Below are 17,949 nucleotides of genomic sequence, written 5' to 3'. Positions count from 1 at the left end.
GACCAGCTGGAGTTTATTTATTAAGCAAGCAGGGCAACCACCCAGTAGAGCATTACAATAATCTAGCCTTGAGATCATGAACGCATGAACTAACTGTTCAGCATTTTGCATTGAGAGCATGTGCCGTAATTTAGATATATTTTTAAGATGGTAGAATGCAGTTTTACAGATGCTAGAAACGTGGCTTTCAAATGAAAGATTGGTATCAAAGAGCACACCCAGGTTCCTCACTGACAATGAGGACTTGACAGAGCAGCCATCAAGTGTTAGACAGTATTCTAGGTTACTACTTGTGGAGCTTTTTTGTCCAATAATTAAAAATTTATTTTTTTCTGAATTGAGTTGCAGGAAATTACTGGTCATCCAATGTTTTATATCAGCTATGCATTCCGTTAATCTTGTGAATTGGTAAGTTTCGTCAGGGCGTGAAGAAATATAGAGCTGAGTATCGTCAGCATAACAATGAAAACTAACGCCATGCTTCCTAATGATATCATCTCCCAGTGGTAGCATGTACAGGGTGAAGAGCAACGGTCCTCGCATTGAGCCCTGCGGTAATCCATACTGAACTTGTGATCAGTGTGACATCTTTGCATTTACTGCTACAAACTGATAACGGTCACATGGGTATGATTTAAACCATGCCAATGCAATTCCACTAATGCCTACATTATTTTTTTTTTGTCTATTCAAAAGAATGTTGTGGTCGATAGTATCGAATGCAGCGCTAAGATTGAGTAACACTAATAGAGAGATACAGCCACGACTGGATGATAAGAGTAAATCATTTGTAACTCTGATGAGAGCAGTCTCAGTACTATGATACAGTCTGAATCCTGACTGGAAATCCTCACAGATACCATATCTTTGTAAAAAAAGGAACATAATTGTGAAGACACTGCCTTTTCAAGTATTTTTGACAGAAAGGGTAGATTTGAGATTGGCCTGTAATTGACTAATTCTGTAGGATCAAGTTGCGTTATTTTTAATAAGTGGTTTAATAATAGCCAACTTAAAAGTTTTCGGTACATATCCTAATGACAAAGATGATTTAATGATATTAAGAAGAGGATCTATGACCTCTGGTAGCATCTCTTTTAATAGCCTAGTCGGTACAGGGTCGAGCATACATGTTGTTGATTTCGATGATTTAAGGAGTTTAGCCTATCCTTGTTCTCCTATAGCAGTGAATGAGTGTAATATTTCAGTGACACTACAATGCTCTGTCTGATGTGATACTGTAGTAGACGGCTGCATGGTTAACATTTTCTCCCTAATATTATCAATCTTACATGTAAAGAAGTTCATAAAGTCATTACTAATGTGCTGTGTACAAACATCAGAAGTTGAAGCTTTATTTTTGGTTAATTTAGCTACTGTATCGAATAAATACCTAAGGCTGTGTTTGTTTTCTTCCAAGAGAGTCAAGAAATAAGCAGATCTAGCAGTTTTTACGGCCTTTCTGTATGCGATCATGTGCTCTTTCCACGAATTATGAAAGACCTCTAGTTTTGTTTTCTTCCAGCTGCGCTCCATTTTTCTGGCTACTGTTTTAAGGGCCCGGGTGTGCTCGTTGTACCACGGCGTTGGACTATTTTCTTTAATCTTCTTTAAGCGCAGGGGAGCAACCGTGTCTAAAGTCCTGGAAAAGAGAGAGTCAATAGTTTCTGTTGCAACATCGAGTTTTTCTATGCTATCTGGGATGCTGAGGAGATGATACTGATGAGGAAGATTATTTAAGAACTGGGACACGAAAGGCTTTAAAAATAGCCAGTGATTTCAAATGTATTGTGATTTTTAATGATATTGATGTTTTTTTTTCTGTTTCAGACCCACCCAGGAGCGTCTCAGTGTCCATCAGTCCATCTGGTGTAATAGTGGAGGGAGATTCAGTGACTCTGAGCTGCAGCAGTGATTCAAACCCTCCTGCTCTGAACTACAGCTGGTTTGAAGGAGGAACGATTGTAAGATCTGGAAGTATCTATAGCATCTCAAAGATCATCTCTGATGACAGTGGAGAATACAAGTGCAGATCCATCAATGAACATGGAGAGAAATACTCTGATACTGTGACTCTAAACGTCAAGTGTGAGTAACTGTGACATTAAAGCATTTAAACATAGCCAGTGATTTCAAATTTATTGTGATTTTTAATGATATTGATTAATTTATTTCTGTTTCAGACCCACCCAGGAGCGTCTCAGTGTCCATCAGTCCATCTAGTATAATAGTGGAGGGAGATTCAGTGACTCTGAACTGCAGCAGTGATTCAAACCCTCCTGCTCTGAACTTCAGCTGGTTTGAAGGAGGAACGATTGTAAGATCTGGAAGAATCTACAGCCTCTCAAAGATCAGCTCTGATGACAGTGGAGAATACAAGTGCAGATCCATCAATGAACATGGAGAGAAATATTCTGATAATGTGACTCTGAACGTCATGTGTGAGTTCATTATACAACATCAGATGCTGTAGAACATTTCAGCATGTTTAATATGATTTTCATCAATAATTAGATGTACAAAAATGTTTTATGATCCTTGTCACAATAAGTTTGATGACTGTTTTTAGACCCTCCCAGGAGCGTCTCAGTGTCCATAAGTCCATCTGGTGTAATAGTGGAGGGATATTCAGTGACTCTGAACTGCAGCAGTGATTCAAACCCTCCTGCTCTGAACTTCAGCTGGTTTAAAGGAGAAACGATTGTAGGATCTGGAAGAATCTACAACATCTCAAAGATCAGCTCTGATGACAGTGGAGAATACAAGTGCAAGTCCATCAATGAACATGGAGAGAAATACTCTGATGCTGTGACTCTAAATGTCATGTGTGAGTAACTGTGACATTAAAGCATTTAAACATAGCCAGTGATTTCAAATTTATTGTGATTTTTAATGATATTGATTATATTTTTTCTGTTTCAGACCCACCCAGGAGCGTCTCAGTGTCCATCAGTCCATCTGGTGTAATAGTGGAGGGAGATTCAGTGAGTCTGAGCTGCAGCAGTGATTCAAACCCTCCTGCTCTGAACTTCAGCTGGTTTAAAGGAGGAACGTTTGTAAGATCTGGAAGAATCTACAGCATCTCAAAGATCAGCTCTGATGACAGTGGAGAATACAAGTGCAAGACCATCAATGAACATGGAGAGAAATACTCTGATGCTGTGACTCTAAACGTCATGTGTGAGTAACTGTCAAGTCAACTTGTCAAGTCAACTTTATTTATATAGCGCTTTTAACAATGCAGATTGTTTCAAAGCAGCTTCACAGTGTTAAACAGGAAAATAATGCAACTGAATTTTATTCAGCCGTATAGCCGTTCTGGAGAAAACAGTGATGTCATCAGCTCATTTCAATTATCATACAGTGACAATGTGGGCATTAGAACAGTAATTAGATCAATAATTTAGTTTATATGGTTAATTTAGTTTAATAATTCGATTTATTTGGATATTTAGTTGAAAAATTGAGTGTCCCCAACTGAGCAAGCCAAGCCAGAGGTGACAGTGGCAAGGAAACCAAAACCCCATCAGGTGACCTAATGGAGAAAAATAAACCTTGGGAGAAACCAGGCTCAGTCGGGGTGCCAGTTCTCCTCTGGCTAATTAACAAACAGCGTATGATTATTATTCTGGCAACTTTACAGGTCAGAGGTCATAATAGATCGGAATATTCGAAAGTTCGGCGGCAGCACGCCGGAGACGGGTTTATTGAGGATGATGTGTTGATTAAATAATTATTAAATAGGAATAATCAAAATATCGGAGTCGTCACGCCGTAGACGGGTTTATTGAGGATGCTGTATTGATTAAACAATTATTAAATTGCAATATTCAAAGGATCGTAGTCATCACGCCTTAGACGGGTTTATTGAGGATGCTGTATTGATTAAACAATTATTAAATTGCAATATTCAAAGGATCGTAGTCATCACGCCTTAGACGGGTTTATTGAGGATGCTGTATTGATTAAACAATTATTAAATTGCAATATTCAAAGGATCGTAGTCATCACGCCTTAGACGGGTTTATTGAGGATGCTGTATTGATTAAACAATTATTAAATTGCAATATTCAAAGGATCGGAGTCATCACGCCGGAGACGGGTGTATTGAGGATGCCATATTGATGAAACAATTAGTTAAGTGCAATATTCAAAAGATCGGAGGCAACACGCCGGAGACGGTATTATCAACTGGCCATAGTTTAGAGATCCCAGTAGACGTGATGGAGTATAATGTGTAAAGAGCTCGCTCAAGTACTGGGGAGCTAAACCATTTAGTGCTTTGTAAGTAATAAGCAAGATTTAAAAATGTATGCGATGTTTAATAGGGAGCATGTGCAGTGTTGACAGAACCGGTCTAATATGGTCATACTTCCTGTTTCTAGTAAGAACTCGAGCTGCTGCGTTTTGGACCAGCTGGAGTTTATTTATTAAGCAAGCAGGGCAACCACCCAGTAGAGCATTACAATAATCTAGCCTTGAGATCATGAACGCATGAACTAACTGTTCAGCATTTTGCATTGAGAGCATGTGCCGTAATTTAGATATATTTTTAAGATGGTAGAATGCAGTTTTACAGATGCTAGAAACGTGGCTTTCAAATGAAAGATTGGTATCAAAGAGCACACCCAGGTTCCTCACTGACAATGAGGACTTGACAGAGCAGCCATCAAGTGTTAGACAGTATTCTAGGTTACTACTTGTGGAGCATTTTTGTCCAATAATTAAAAATACATTTTTTTCTGAATTGAGTTGCAGGAAATTACTGGTCATCCAATGTTTTATATCAGCTATGCATTCCGTTAATCTTGTGAATTGGTAAGTTTCGTCAGGGCGTGAAGAAATATAGAGCTGAGTATCGTCAGCATAACAATGAAAACTAACGCCATGCTTCCTAATGATATCATCTCCCAGTGGTAGCATGTACAGGGTGAAGAGCAACGGTCCTCGCATTGAGCCCTGCGGTAATCCATACTGAACTTGTGATCAGTGTGACATCTCTGCATTTACTGCTACAAACTGATAACGGTCACATGGGTATGATTTAAACCATGCCAATGCAATTCCACTAATGCCTACATTATTTTTTTTTTGTCTATTCAAAAGAATGTTGTGGTCGATAGTATCGAATGCAGCGCTAAGATTGAGTAGCACTAATAGAGAGATACAGCCACGACTGGATGATAAGAGTAAATAATTTGTAACTCTGATGAGAGCAGTCTCAGTACTATGATACAGTCTGAATCCTGACTGGAAATCCTCACAGATACCATATCTTTTTAAAAAAAGGAACATAATTGTGAAGACACTGCCTTTTCAAGTATTTTTGACAGAAAGGGTAGATTTGAGATTGGCCTGTAATTGACTAATTCTGTAGGATCAAGTTGCGTTATTTTTAATAAGTGGTTTAATAATAGCCAACTTAAAAGTTTTCGGTACATATCCTAATGACAAAGATGATTTAATGATATTAAGAAGAGGATCTATGACCTCTGGTAGCATCTCTTTTAATAGCCTAGTCGGTACAGGGTCGAGCATACATGTTGTTGATTTCGATGATTTAAGGAGTTTAGCCTATTCTTGTTCTCCTATAGCAGTGAATGAGTGTAATATTTCAGTGACACTACAATGCTCTGTCTGATGTGATACTGTAGTAGACGACTGCATGGTTAACATGTTCTCCCTAATATTATCAATCTTACATGTAAAGAAGTTCATAAAGTCATTACTGCTGTGCTGTGAACAAACACAGAGCTGCCAACTCTCACGCATTGGCCGTGAGACACACGCATTTGATTGGTTTCACACGCTCACACGCCACACCCCCGATTTCTCACGCTGAAGTGCCAACCCGGTCTGTCAAATGCCTGAAAGATGAGTTTATCTATATATCTATATCTACATGTTGAGCCGATCATGCTTTCGGTGAGGGGGTTCAAGATAAATGGGCATATAAATACGGTGTTGCGCGACCTAAAGCTACATTCCGTTTTGGGTTCTGACGAGAACGAGCCTGTAATGAGCGAAGTGGAGCTGTGACGCTCAGAGGTGCGTTTCCCCAAAGCGTCTTTCGCTAACTATGGTCACAAGTTCCGTCATTATAAGCATAGTTAAACGAGTCGTGTTTCCCGAAGCCATAGTTCCAACGAACGTTCGCAAACAGCATTGCAAAGTTGATTTGCATACATTTTGTTCTTGCACTGATGTTAAATTTGTAGCCATTTTGCACTTGGGCAGCCAGTTTGAGATATAGGCTATATTTGAGTATTGTGTGTAATGATTCTGACAGTTTTTTCCATTGAAATGACTGGGGAAAAGTGTTCCAATAACCCTGAATGCCTATAGCCTATACTCTTTGAAATCATAATTACATTGCATTATGAAGCTTGAAACCCCAAATATTATAACATTCTTCATGAACAATTATTCAGTTATTTGTAACAATCTCATTGTAAAAAAGAAGAAGAAAAAGAAACATGGTTTCAATGTAGCCAGCTACTTTTTGATAGTAACTTGTAGTGTAGCTATTTTCAAAAGGGTAGCTTGAATATAACTTAACTACTCAAAGTAGTTTTTACTACAACACTGTTTTTTTAGATCAGCCACAGCAAAAAAGAACCACACAACAGACAGAAGAGCAACAGACAGGACAGACAGTTATTTTCCTTTTTCTTCCCTGTAAAAGTATGCTGTAGGTTGATGTATAATCAATTTGTTCTATTTAGACAAAACCATGCCTCTACATAGTGCTTTAAAATTGTGTGTGTGTGTGTCTATAGGATATACTGTATACAAAGCGTCATATAGATGCATTTTGTCTTAATAGAAATAATTAATTATCAATCTTATCTATCAAAAGCAAAAAAGAAATCAACAACAAAAACCAATACTACCCCATTCAAATGCTGAGCAGAGAGAGTGTTTTCTGTGATGTGTGTGTGTGTATATATATATATATATATATATATATATATATATATATATATATATATATATATATATATATATATATATATATATATATATATATATATATATATATATATATATATATATATAAAATATATATAGCTATTATTATAATATTATTTTTTATTTTATTTTTTGTTGCAATTTTTGCTTTGTTCGCGGCAAAATTTTGGTTGGCCCCACCTAATCTCACTCTAAGTTTTTTTGAAAAGTTGGCAGCTCTGCAAACATCAGAAGTTGAAGCTTTATTTTTGGTTAATTTAGCTACTGTATCGAATAAATACCTAGGGTTGTGTTTGTTTTCTTCAAACAGAGTCGAGAAATAAGCAGATCTAGCAGTTTTTACGGCCTTTCTGTATGTGATCATGTGCTCTTTCCACGAATTACGAAAGACCTCTAGTTTTGTTTTCTTCCAGCTGCGCTCCATTTTTCTGGCTGCTGTTTTAAGGGGCCGGGTGTGCTCATAGTACCACGGCGTTGGACTATTTTCTTTAATCTTCTTTAAGCGCAGGGGAGCAACCGTGTCTAAAGTACTGGAAAAGAGAGAGTCAATAGTTTCTGTTGCAACATCGAGTTTTTCTATGCTATCTGGGATGCTGAGGAGATGATACTGATGAGGAAGATTATTTAAGAACTGGGACACGAAAGGCTTTAAAAATAGCCAGTGATTTCAAATGTATTGTGATTTTTAATGATATTGATGTTTTTTTTTCTGTTTCAGACCCACCCAGGAGCGTCTCAGTGTCCATTAGTCCATCTGGTGTAATAGTGGAGGGAGATTCAGTGACTCTGAACTGCAGCAGTGATTCAAACCCTCCTGCTCTGAACTACAGCTGGTTTGAAGGAGGAACAATTGTAAGATCTGGAAGAATCTACAGCCTCTCAAAGATCAGCTCTGATGACAGTGGAGAATACAAGTGCAGATCCATCAATGAACATGGAGAGAAATATTCTGATAATGTGACTCTGAACGTCATGTGTGAGTTCATTATACAACATCAGATGCTGTAGAACATTTCAGCATGTTTAATATGATTTTCATCAATAATTAGTTGTACAAAAAATGTTTATGATCCTTGTCACAATAAGTTTGATGACTGTTTTTAGACCCTCCCAGGAGCGTCTCAGTGTCCATCAGTCCATCTGGTGTAATAGTGGAGGGAGATTCAGTGACTCTGAGCTGCAGCAGTGATTCAAACCCTCCTGCTCTGAACTTCAGCTGGTTTAAAGGAGAAACGTTTGCAGGATCTGGAAGAATCTACAGCATCTCAAAGATCAGCTCTGATGACAGTGGAGAATACAAGTGCAGATCCATCAATGAACATGGAGAGAAATACTCTGATGCTGTGACTCTAAACGTCAAGTGTGAGTAACTGTGACATGAAAGGCTTTAAACATAGCCAGTGATTTTAAATTTGTTGTGATTTGTAATGATATATATTTTTTTTTTCTGTTTCAGACCCACCCAGGAGCGTCTCAGTGTTGATGAGTGGATCTGGTGTAATAGTGGAGGGAGATTCAATGACTCTGAACTGCAGCAGTGATTCAAACCCTCCGGCTCTGAACTTCAGCTGGTTTAAGGAGAATGAAACCTCAGCTGTTGGATCTGGACAGAGTTTCAGTGCACTACTGAGTGGACGCTTCTACTGTCAGGCTCACAATCAACATGGATCTCAGAGATCAGATGATGTAACTGTGACAGTTAAAGGTAGAGCAGCTCATATACTTAGTTTACTCTTTCTATAGTGATGCAAATTAATCTGTTCAGATGTTTTACACTTGTTTCTAAGTTATAGGACATCCGATGATATTATACGTATCCATTGGAGTGGTTTGTGGAGCTGCAGGGATCATTATGATGGCACTGATTTGGTAAGATATGTGTCTTTGGGACTATCTAGTATGTGTGAACGAATGAGTGACTGTGAATTCAGTGAGACGGCATGATGTCAAAGCTAAATTTCCAGTTTTCCATCTTATCTTTCCACACTGACAGCGATTAAATTAGTAATTGAACTAGGAAGTCTTGAGCTCACATCATTACTGCAGTAAACCCTGAAGATACACCAGATTTCATCACATTCAAAACGGCCCATCCTAAAGAGAAATCTCTTCACTCATAACTGTGTATTAAACATAAAATGCATTCCGATTGGTTGTAATTGTGTCAAATCATTGTCTTTAAAGGGGAAGCAGGTGGATGAAAAAGAGAAATGATGCACATGAGTCTCAGGTAAGAAAAATAATTTGTAATGAGAATCTTGCTAGAGAGAGACCAATCTACTTTGAGTGTAACTAAACGAGCGATATTTCGATCTGTTGGCCTGCCCTGCAGCTTGCGTATATAATGAGCAGCAGGTGCTTTTTTCATTCAGAAGCCGTGCTGGTGACCCGGCCGCCCCAGTGATGGTACAGAGACTGTGGCAACGGGATGTAACGTCTCAGTTCCCTTCATCAGGGAATGAGAGTTACATACATAACATTCCCTTTCAGCCAGTTGCGTTCGCACGGGGAGGTAACTGTGGAACTAAACACATGGTCTAACCCACTAGGGCCGTACTACATAGTCTGAATGTCTCAGGGTTGGCTTCAACCTAGTTAGGGAGGAAGCTACACCTGGTAGAGACGACAGAGCGGACTCTGTCAAGGGAAAGACACATGCTTCCGATTAGGAGCTATACCCTTGCTCTGAGGAAAGACATGCTTTCTCAGAGACAGGGCACCCTATGGCACCCACGTCCAGACCTCTGGAATCTCCATGTCTGGTCTCTGGATGGGATGCAGAGGTTCTTGGTGACCTACCCCAGGAGGTAGTGAACACCATCACTTCAGCGCATGCCTGGAAGTGGAAACTGTTTGTCGAGTGGTGTTCTTCTCACCGAGAACACCCCCGTACTTGACTGATCAGGGCCATGCTTTAATTCCTGAGAAATGCTCTAGGGAGGGGCTGTTGCGAGGAGTAAGATTTCTGTGAACCAGGTCTGGTTGGGCCAGTAATGCACACCCTAACAAGACCTGCTCCTCATCCTCCCTGACTTGGCACAGTGTCTGTGCGAGTAGGCTCACTGGGGGAAACGCATATTTGCGCAGGCCCTGGGGGCCAGCTGTGTGCCACTGCATCCGTGCCGTGTGTCCCCTCAGTCAGGGAGTAAAACAGCTGGCAAGGAGACATTAATGGAGAGGCAAACAGGCCTAACTGAGCGACTCCAAAATGTCTCCCGATCAGCTGGACCACCTGGGGATGGAGTTTCCACTCTCCTGGGTGCACAGGCTGTCATGAAAGCTCGTCGGCGGCATACTTGCGCATGCCCAGAATTTGAATGACACAAAGCGACCTCAGATGCATCTGACTCCATAGAAGGAGATGGCAGGCGATTTGCGACATGCAATGGGAGCGCACACCACCTTGTTAGTTGATGTACACAACGCCGTACGGACCAATCTGTCTTTGCCCTGTAGCAGCTTTTTTAGGTTGTGCAGAGCAAGACGTACTGCTAGCAACTCGAGGCTGTTGATGTGCCAATGAAGATGTCAGCTGTCAGCCGGCAGCTCGAAGGGACATGTTGAGGTCCATCCGTGGTTTTCCCAGCGGATAAGCTCTCACGGATATTCTTGTCTCTCTCAGAGTGTCAAGCAGACCCACGGCTAAGCGGCGGCTGGACAACAGCAGAGGGGACTTCGTAGTCTCAGCCTATTTAGGCATGTGAGACAGTGATCGTGGCCATCAGATGAGGACAGGAACGATTGCATTGAAATATGCACGAATGTAATAACGTCTTTAAAAAGACGCACTTTCAGGAAAATTAACCCTCTTAAAGAGCTGAAGCACGCAGGGGAATGGCCGCACCAACACTGGCAGGGATAAGTGCAGCCTGAAGACGCAACTTCTCTCAGGCTGAGTGAACAGCAGTCTCATTGAAGACGCTCTCACTCAACAGTTGTTTTAAAGTGCTCTTCAGAGATCGCGACCACTGCTGCAGTGCCGTCACACCAACACCGATCAAAGAGGTTCGTAGGAAACACTCTATTAAATTGTAGAGCAGAAACAGTTGAATCGCTTGGCTCCTCTGGTAAAGCAGAAGATGCTAGCTCAACGGCGGGGCAGGTGATGCAAATATCGCCTGCCAATGTGCATTGGCTCGTTTAGTTACACTCAAAGTAGATTGGTCTCTCTAGCCAGATTCCTATTATGTCAGTCATTGAACTAAAAGATTAAAACATCTGAATATAGTTGTGACTTTATCTAGTGAGTTGTTAATATACATCATTTATATTCTGTCCATTCTGATTTTTCTTTAATGGCAAAGATGGTTCAATCCATACCTCATCATGACAGACGACACGCGTGTGATGTTGAATTGAATGAATATGGGAATTTAACGGTAAGTGTTTTAACTGAGGATTTCCTACACCTTTAGCTAAAAGGAATTAAATGCTTCTTAATATCAATTAGAAAATATCAAATATCTGTTGACTATGTAAATGGTATTTAATAACATAGTCCTGTTTTTTGTTTGTCTCTTCGTTCATGAAGACTGATCAACTTGATGATTGTAAACCCAAACTGAACTCGTTTGTGTATGAAAATCTTCCAGTAAGTAAGAATACTCAATAGATAGAGAGAAAACACAACCTATTATCCTTTCCTCATGAATGTCCTTGATGCTTTTAATTAAATATTTCATCATTAATGTTCTTTCTTTCTTTCTTTCTTTTTTTCTTTCTTAATCAAGAAGAGTCTGTATTGTTTTGAACACACAGGAAATATATGACAGCCCTTATTCATCTCTTTGTGGGTGGAGCCCTGGATGATTGACAGGAGTGCAGTGATGACGTGACAGTAATTTAGGGATCATTTTATAGATGGATGGTGAAAATGGAAGTAATCGGTTAATGAATTGATGTTAGAGTGTGTAATCACTGAAGTGTGTTTTTCTTTAAGCTTTATCAAGTATGAAGCTTATTTAGATTACCAATATTTTTAATTATGAGTATCAGTTTTTATTATGTTTCAAATGAAATACCAAAAAAATAAGGCTCTAGTTGTATAATTCCACTTTTTTCTGTCATTAAATACAACAGAATATCAGCATAACAAATATTAAAGAGCATTACATTGAGAGATTGCTCAAGCTCCACTTGGGACAAATGACATTAAAAATGCAACATTATTAGCTTATTTGGGTAACACTTTACAATAACAGTACATGAATAATCATGTATTAATACATGAATTAATAGTTTATTAAACATGAACTCATGATTAGTGAAGATATGAACTAATCATGAACAAATGAGGAGCTATCATGAACTAAGACAGGAGTCATAAATATTCATGCATGAATAACAGCAGCATTAATACATGTTAGTACATGTTTGATAATTAATGCATTAATTAACATGTATGGTTAAACTAAATCAAACAGGCTCCTTAAGAATAAATAAGAAGTACTCTGACTTTGATTTAAACATGTGATTTAATACTGTCATAATTTAAACTGTAATAGCCTATTATAATCTGCCATCTGCAGCTTTGTGATTTGTATGTAGCCATTTTTGTGAGCCATTAATTACACACATTTGTCTAATCAAACGTGAAAATAGACTAATAACTATCACTAATCATTTTAATTTGATATAAAACGTTTTAGATTTTTATATGTTCAATTAGGCTACGTTTAGTCACAGCTAGTTTTCTTCCCGGAACTACAGTATGTAGGGTTTGTTTCTGGTGGGACACTCATTAGTGGCGCTCTCGGTGCTCCTAGCGCATTAGTTGTGTTCCTTCGGTATTGCTGACATTTTCATCAAATAATATATGTCGACTGCTTTGGTTAATCGAAATAATAATTTAAGACATGTTTGTATGATTGTTGTATTGGGATATTTCTGGAGGTGTGTACTTTAATTAACTGTATTTTTTAATTGTTTAAATGTAACTTATATGCTTCGATTAGCATTAGCCGGTGGATGTGCCCTGTTTTACATGTAAACATGCCTTATGTGTGTCTTTACAGGTATGTTTGGGCTTTCTTTTAAGTCCATATATGTTTAATTATATAAATATAAATAAAGGAACTAGCCTACAAATACTTTTTATCTTTGTTTTTTTTTTTTTTAACTTACCAAGGGTGTAAAGGAATATGGATTCTTAGTGTATATGTTTATTCATTTTGTAATGAATGAATTGTTAGTCCATCATTGTGTCATGACTTTACTTCAGGGGGCACGGCATTACTAACTCATGGTTAACTAACCATACACTAACATCAACTCATGGCTTGTTACTGTATGACTATGTCATGACTTTACTTGATGGGGCACATCATGATTAACACAAAGAAGAGAATCACATTAGAAGACAAACAAATAAACAAAACAGTCAGAATCAAAATACTGAACAAATATAAACAAAACGTACAATACTCAAATTAGCAAAATGTAAAAGTATTAATTAAAGAAGGCAACGTATACTGTCACAGCAGCAAAGATCAAACTCAGAACTGATGACGGCTCAAGATTGCAATATAACCGAGATCACTGATACCGCATAGCGGTAATCACTCCAATTAATAGTGACTGTTAACAAAACAGTCAAAATCACAAAAGGAACTGAGAGTTGGTGACAGTAATACAAAAGAAAACTCAATACAAATAACAATATACCAAAATAACGACCACAACAAAAAAAGAAAACAAATATCCAGGCCACGTACTTAGCCACTGGACCAGAAGTGTTGATGACCCAAAGCAGCAGCGCGGCCCAGAGCGCGGATTGGAGAGATAGAGGAGGGGAGAGAAGGCGCAATGCCTTAACAAGGACCCTAAACGCAAACATTTATTACACTTTCAACTTAAAACATACACGATTTACAAGGGAGAAACAAGCTACTCACCTTATAATTAGACGATGGGACACTCACAACCACACACACACACAGTCATACTGTAGCTCCTTTAGTTGGTGGGTGAACAGCTGATGCACCGATCTGTCTACTGTGCTGCCCGGACGCGCAGGTGGGCACCCTGTAAACACACCGCGCTAAAACGCATAACTATAGGAAACTCAAACCAAACTTCTCACAACACCGAATGTACCATATTAAAACGTACCTGAGGGTAAGCAGTACACCACGCACACACAAAGCTCTGGCGGACCAACATCACACTAAAGTAAAGATCGCATGACATCACTACATAGCATTCAACTCTAACAACAAAGCTACATTGCTACCAACACATACCTCTGCGATCCACAACAGTGCGAGGAAAAAGGGGCGGGCTTTCGACCAAAACGCACCCCAGGGGGCATGAACAACAAACTTATATACAAAAGCGGAGAGGTACCCAATTGGCCACGTACTTAATGATGGTGACGTTTCAAACACGTCACAAGCATCACTACATTTGCATAACCTAAAGGGTGCACCCGAGCAATCAGAGCTGTTCAATTATTGTGAATTGAATTGAAATTTCATACAATTCTGATTTGTTTCTGAACAAACATTGTGACATATTGTTTGATTTATCATTTTATTATTTTAATTTTTAAAATAAACAAATATTCCAATAGTTAATTTCAATACAAATATTTACTTCATTATTTAACCAGTGTTGTCTTCATTACACCTCCATAGTCAAACCTACTGGCCTATGGTTAATATTAGCAACAAGTGCAATATTATTTGACACTCGTGCTACACACTGGCTGAGGGGAATTAACTGTGGGGTCATTGAGTTCCTCCCCCAGTTTCTCTTGAAACCAACACGGAAGTGACTTAAACTGCAATTTATCGACTGGCCGCTAGAGACACACTCCAGAAGAGAGCAGAATCTCATTGAGCTCATGTTAAAATGCCCAACGTTACAGCAGAAAAAAACATGTTTACAGTCTGGGACACATTGTGTTTTTTGCGGGTGACAGATTTAAGTTATCTGGGTGACGGATTAAAGTTATCTGGGTGGCGGATTTAAATTATCTGGGTGACGGATTTAAATTATCTAGGTGACGGATTTAAGTAATCTGGGTGATGGATTTAAGTTAGCCGTGTGACAGATTTAAGTTATCCGGGTGACGTGACGGATTTAAGTTATCTGGGTGACGTGACGGATTTAAGTTATCTGGGTGACGGATTTAAGTTAGCCGGGTGATGGATTTAAGTTACAGTATCTGGGTGACGGATTTAAATTATCCGGGTGACAGATTTAAGTTACCCGGGTGACGGATTTAAGTTATCTGGGTGATGGATTTAAGTTATCTGGGTGACGGATTTAAGTTATCTAAGTGACGGATTTAAGTTATCTGGGTGACGGATTTAAGTTATCCGGGTGACAGATTTAAGTTATCTGGGTGATGGATTTAAGTTATCTAGGTGACGGATTTAAGTTAGCCGGGTGACGGATTTGAGTTATCTGGGTGACGGATTTAAGTTATCCGGGTGACGGATTTAAGTTATCTGGGTGACGGATTTAAGTTATCTGCACTGCATGAAAAGGGGGATTTTCGTCAGTATGTGGCACTGTAGATTGCCGTGAAACTTCAGGTTTACGACTGTGCACGGCAATTTGCAGGCAACACCGAAAACTGCCGTAAATTGTCTGAAATTGACGTGGGCCTTGCTTGGCAGTTGTCCCCCCATGACCCCCCCTCCCCTTAATTCTAGGGGAGGCTTTATCATGTAAATGAACATGCTGTGAGCTACACAAATGCAAATCAGAGTAGCAGCAGGGGGAGTTTTATCTAGGTTCTGAATTTATTAAACTAAAACATTTTAAGTTAAATGTACTCATTTTAGTTCACATTACTACATTTTTAGGGCAACCAGTTTGCTCCAATTTTTTAAGTAGATTCAACTTGTCCGGGCTAACAGAGTAGATTAATTACTGTATTAATTATCTGTGCAGGCAGACACACACACACACACACACACACACACACACACACACACAATCACACGCACTCACACACACACAAACACACACACACACACACACACACACACAGCCAAAATACATCAAAACTTTTTTTATTTTATTCACCTCTTAACATTCTTTTGTTTCATTTTCTTGTTAATTTAATACATTTCTTAAAATCAGTTTGTTGTTAGACCTTCTTTGTAAACTGTCATAAACTGACTATATCATGACAATCAATCCTAATCCCATCAAATTTGTGAGCGAGAACTGTAGTCTGTACATGCATGTGGTACTAAATACATTTTCCATTCTGTCCAGGAAAATGTATTAATACAGAGTTTTTTTCATTAATTCTGGAAAACATCCTTATAACAATGACCTCGCATGTGATTGGAGGAGCCCGACGAGCTTCTCGCCCTCGTCCAATTAGGTGCGAGGTCATGGCCATGACGCGTACAAAACTTGAAGACGAGCTTTAAACAGACGTGTTTTGGACTCTCTTTTTTTATAAATTTCATGTGTTTTTGCTGCTTTGCTTTTTCGTGATCAACAATGACAGGACGCCGTTTCGCCTTCAGCTCCCCTTCAACTCCTCTGCATGGACGCGGCCAACTTTTTCGACTAATCTTTCAGGCGTCTCCACAACTCTGAGGCAAACTGCAGACGCTATGAACCAGAGCATGGGTAATGTAACGTTACGATTTAAAAAATATGCTTTTATTCAGCTGTATAAGGAAATGGAAGCGTTAATAGATCCGAGCTTAAAACTGCACATTTTGATTACACAGACTATCCCCGCCTCATAACGAAGCCGTGAGCTCTTATCTGCTTGGAGCGATTTCCGCGAGTCCAGATTTAACCGCTGAACATGACGACATTGTGTGTAAGTATAACGTCTAATGTTTTTCTCATTCTTTGTTTAATTTTACCGTGACTGTTTTTATTAATACCAGTCTCATGTAATTGTTTTCCAGCTGCCTGTAAGACGTATTATGAATCGACACGCCGGAGCTTCAGATACAAACAACCTGAACTTGCATCGCAGGCGGAAACTGCGAAGTTTAGCTCGGAGTCAATCAAGAAGAAAAAGGGTAAGATTTATTATATTAGATCCGTTTTTTGTCAATGAGAGTATTTTTCAGGTTTCTTATTGTCTTTATGGATTGTATTACAGTTGCTGAAAGCGAGACGAAGTGTGCTGGCCGAGGATGAGATGGACTGGAAGTGCGCGACCATTGACCTCATGTCTGATGAGGAAGACGGCATTGTTGACGGGGTTGTCGGGATGGATTGTTCGGCCACCGCCCTCTCGTATACGCCTGTGTTCCCTGAATGTGTTGGCCACTTCTCTTTGACGTTTTTGGAGGACAACATAAGATACATTACTGCTGCACTGTACATAGTTGTGTTTGACAATAAAGCTCTTTCTTTGAATGAACAGCTGTGTGTTTGTAAATGAAGCTCTTTCTTTGAATAAACGGCACGGTCCGTGTAATTTTCCCATATATTCCTTGATGGTATGAATAGTGTACTTCATAGCACAATAACATTAATATAAAACATAAATTATTACAACATAAATGATATATGTATTATTATTATTATTATTATTATTATTATTATTATTATTATTATTATTATTATTATTGGGGTTTACATTTATAATGAGCCAGGAGGACCAATAATGATTGGTTTGCAGTGATCTGCCAACCAATCACGAGGGAATTTTTTTTGTTTAAAAGTAGTGGCCTCAGCCAATAGTGAGTGAGTAAATTCAAGTCTGGCCGTTGACTCTCTGGTTTCGCTGCTATTCATATGCTAATTAGATGTGTCGCACCTCCGCGCGGTCTCTCAGCGGGGGGCTCTCCACCTACGTCATGGTTCGTTTACGACAATTTGTGGCACAGACGAACGCGACGTTCGCTGCCTCTAAATTGTCGAAAACTGCCGAAAATTAGGGAGATTTCCGGGAGTCTACAGGCGTTTACGGGGTCGAAAATCCCACTTTTCATGCAGTGTAAGTTATCTGGGTGATGGATTTAAAGGGTTAGTTCACCCAAAAAT

General features: G+C 39.2%; 1 protein-coding gene across 1 annotated transcript in view; it reads left to right on the top strand.

Annotated features, from left to right (window-relative positions):
- Positions 1-13,168, top strand: part of LOC307124229 (B-cell receptor CD22-like) — a gene marked incomplete at its 5' end in the record, with an annotated part of 64,551 nt that extends 51,383 nt beyond the window's left edge. Inside the window, 12 exons of the mRNA XM_079813278.1 lie at positions 1,831-2,088; positions 2,184-2,441; positions 2,570-2,827; positions 2,923-3,180; positions 7,691-7,948; positions 8,077-8,334; positions 8,429-8,677; positions 8,760-8,841; positions 9,157-9,202; positions 11,277-11,351; positions 11,504-11,563; positions 11,703-13,168. Of these exons, the coding sequence (XP_079669404.1) occupies positions 1,831-2,088; positions 2,184-2,441; positions 2,570-2,827; positions 2,923-3,180; positions 7,691-7,948; positions 8,077-8,334; positions 8,429-8,677; positions 8,760-8,841; positions 9,157-9,202; positions 11,277-11,351; positions 11,504-11,563; positions 11,703-11,741 (2,099 nt within the window). The 3' untranslated portion in view covers positions 11,742-13,168. The remainder of the gene's footprint in view (positions 1-1,830; positions 2,089-2,183; positions 2,442-2,569; positions 2,828-2,922; positions 3,181-7,690; positions 7,949-8,076; positions 8,335-8,428; positions 8,678-8,759; positions 8,842-9,156; positions 9,203-11,276; positions 11,352-11,503; positions 11,564-11,702) is intronic.
- Between the last annotated feature and the right edge of the window lie 4,781 nt (positions 13,169-17,949).

This window comes from Gobio gobio (assembly GCF_949357685.1).
Source record: "Gobio gobio genome assembly, chromosome: 3".
In the NCBI taxonomy this organism is placed as follows: domain Eukaryota; kingdom Metazoa; phylum Chordata; class Actinopteri; order Cypriniformes; family Gobionidae; genus Gobio; species Gobio gobio.
The sequence above is the reverse complement of the archived record's forward strand: the minus strand, read 5'-3'. Positions and strand labels throughout refer to the sequence as shown.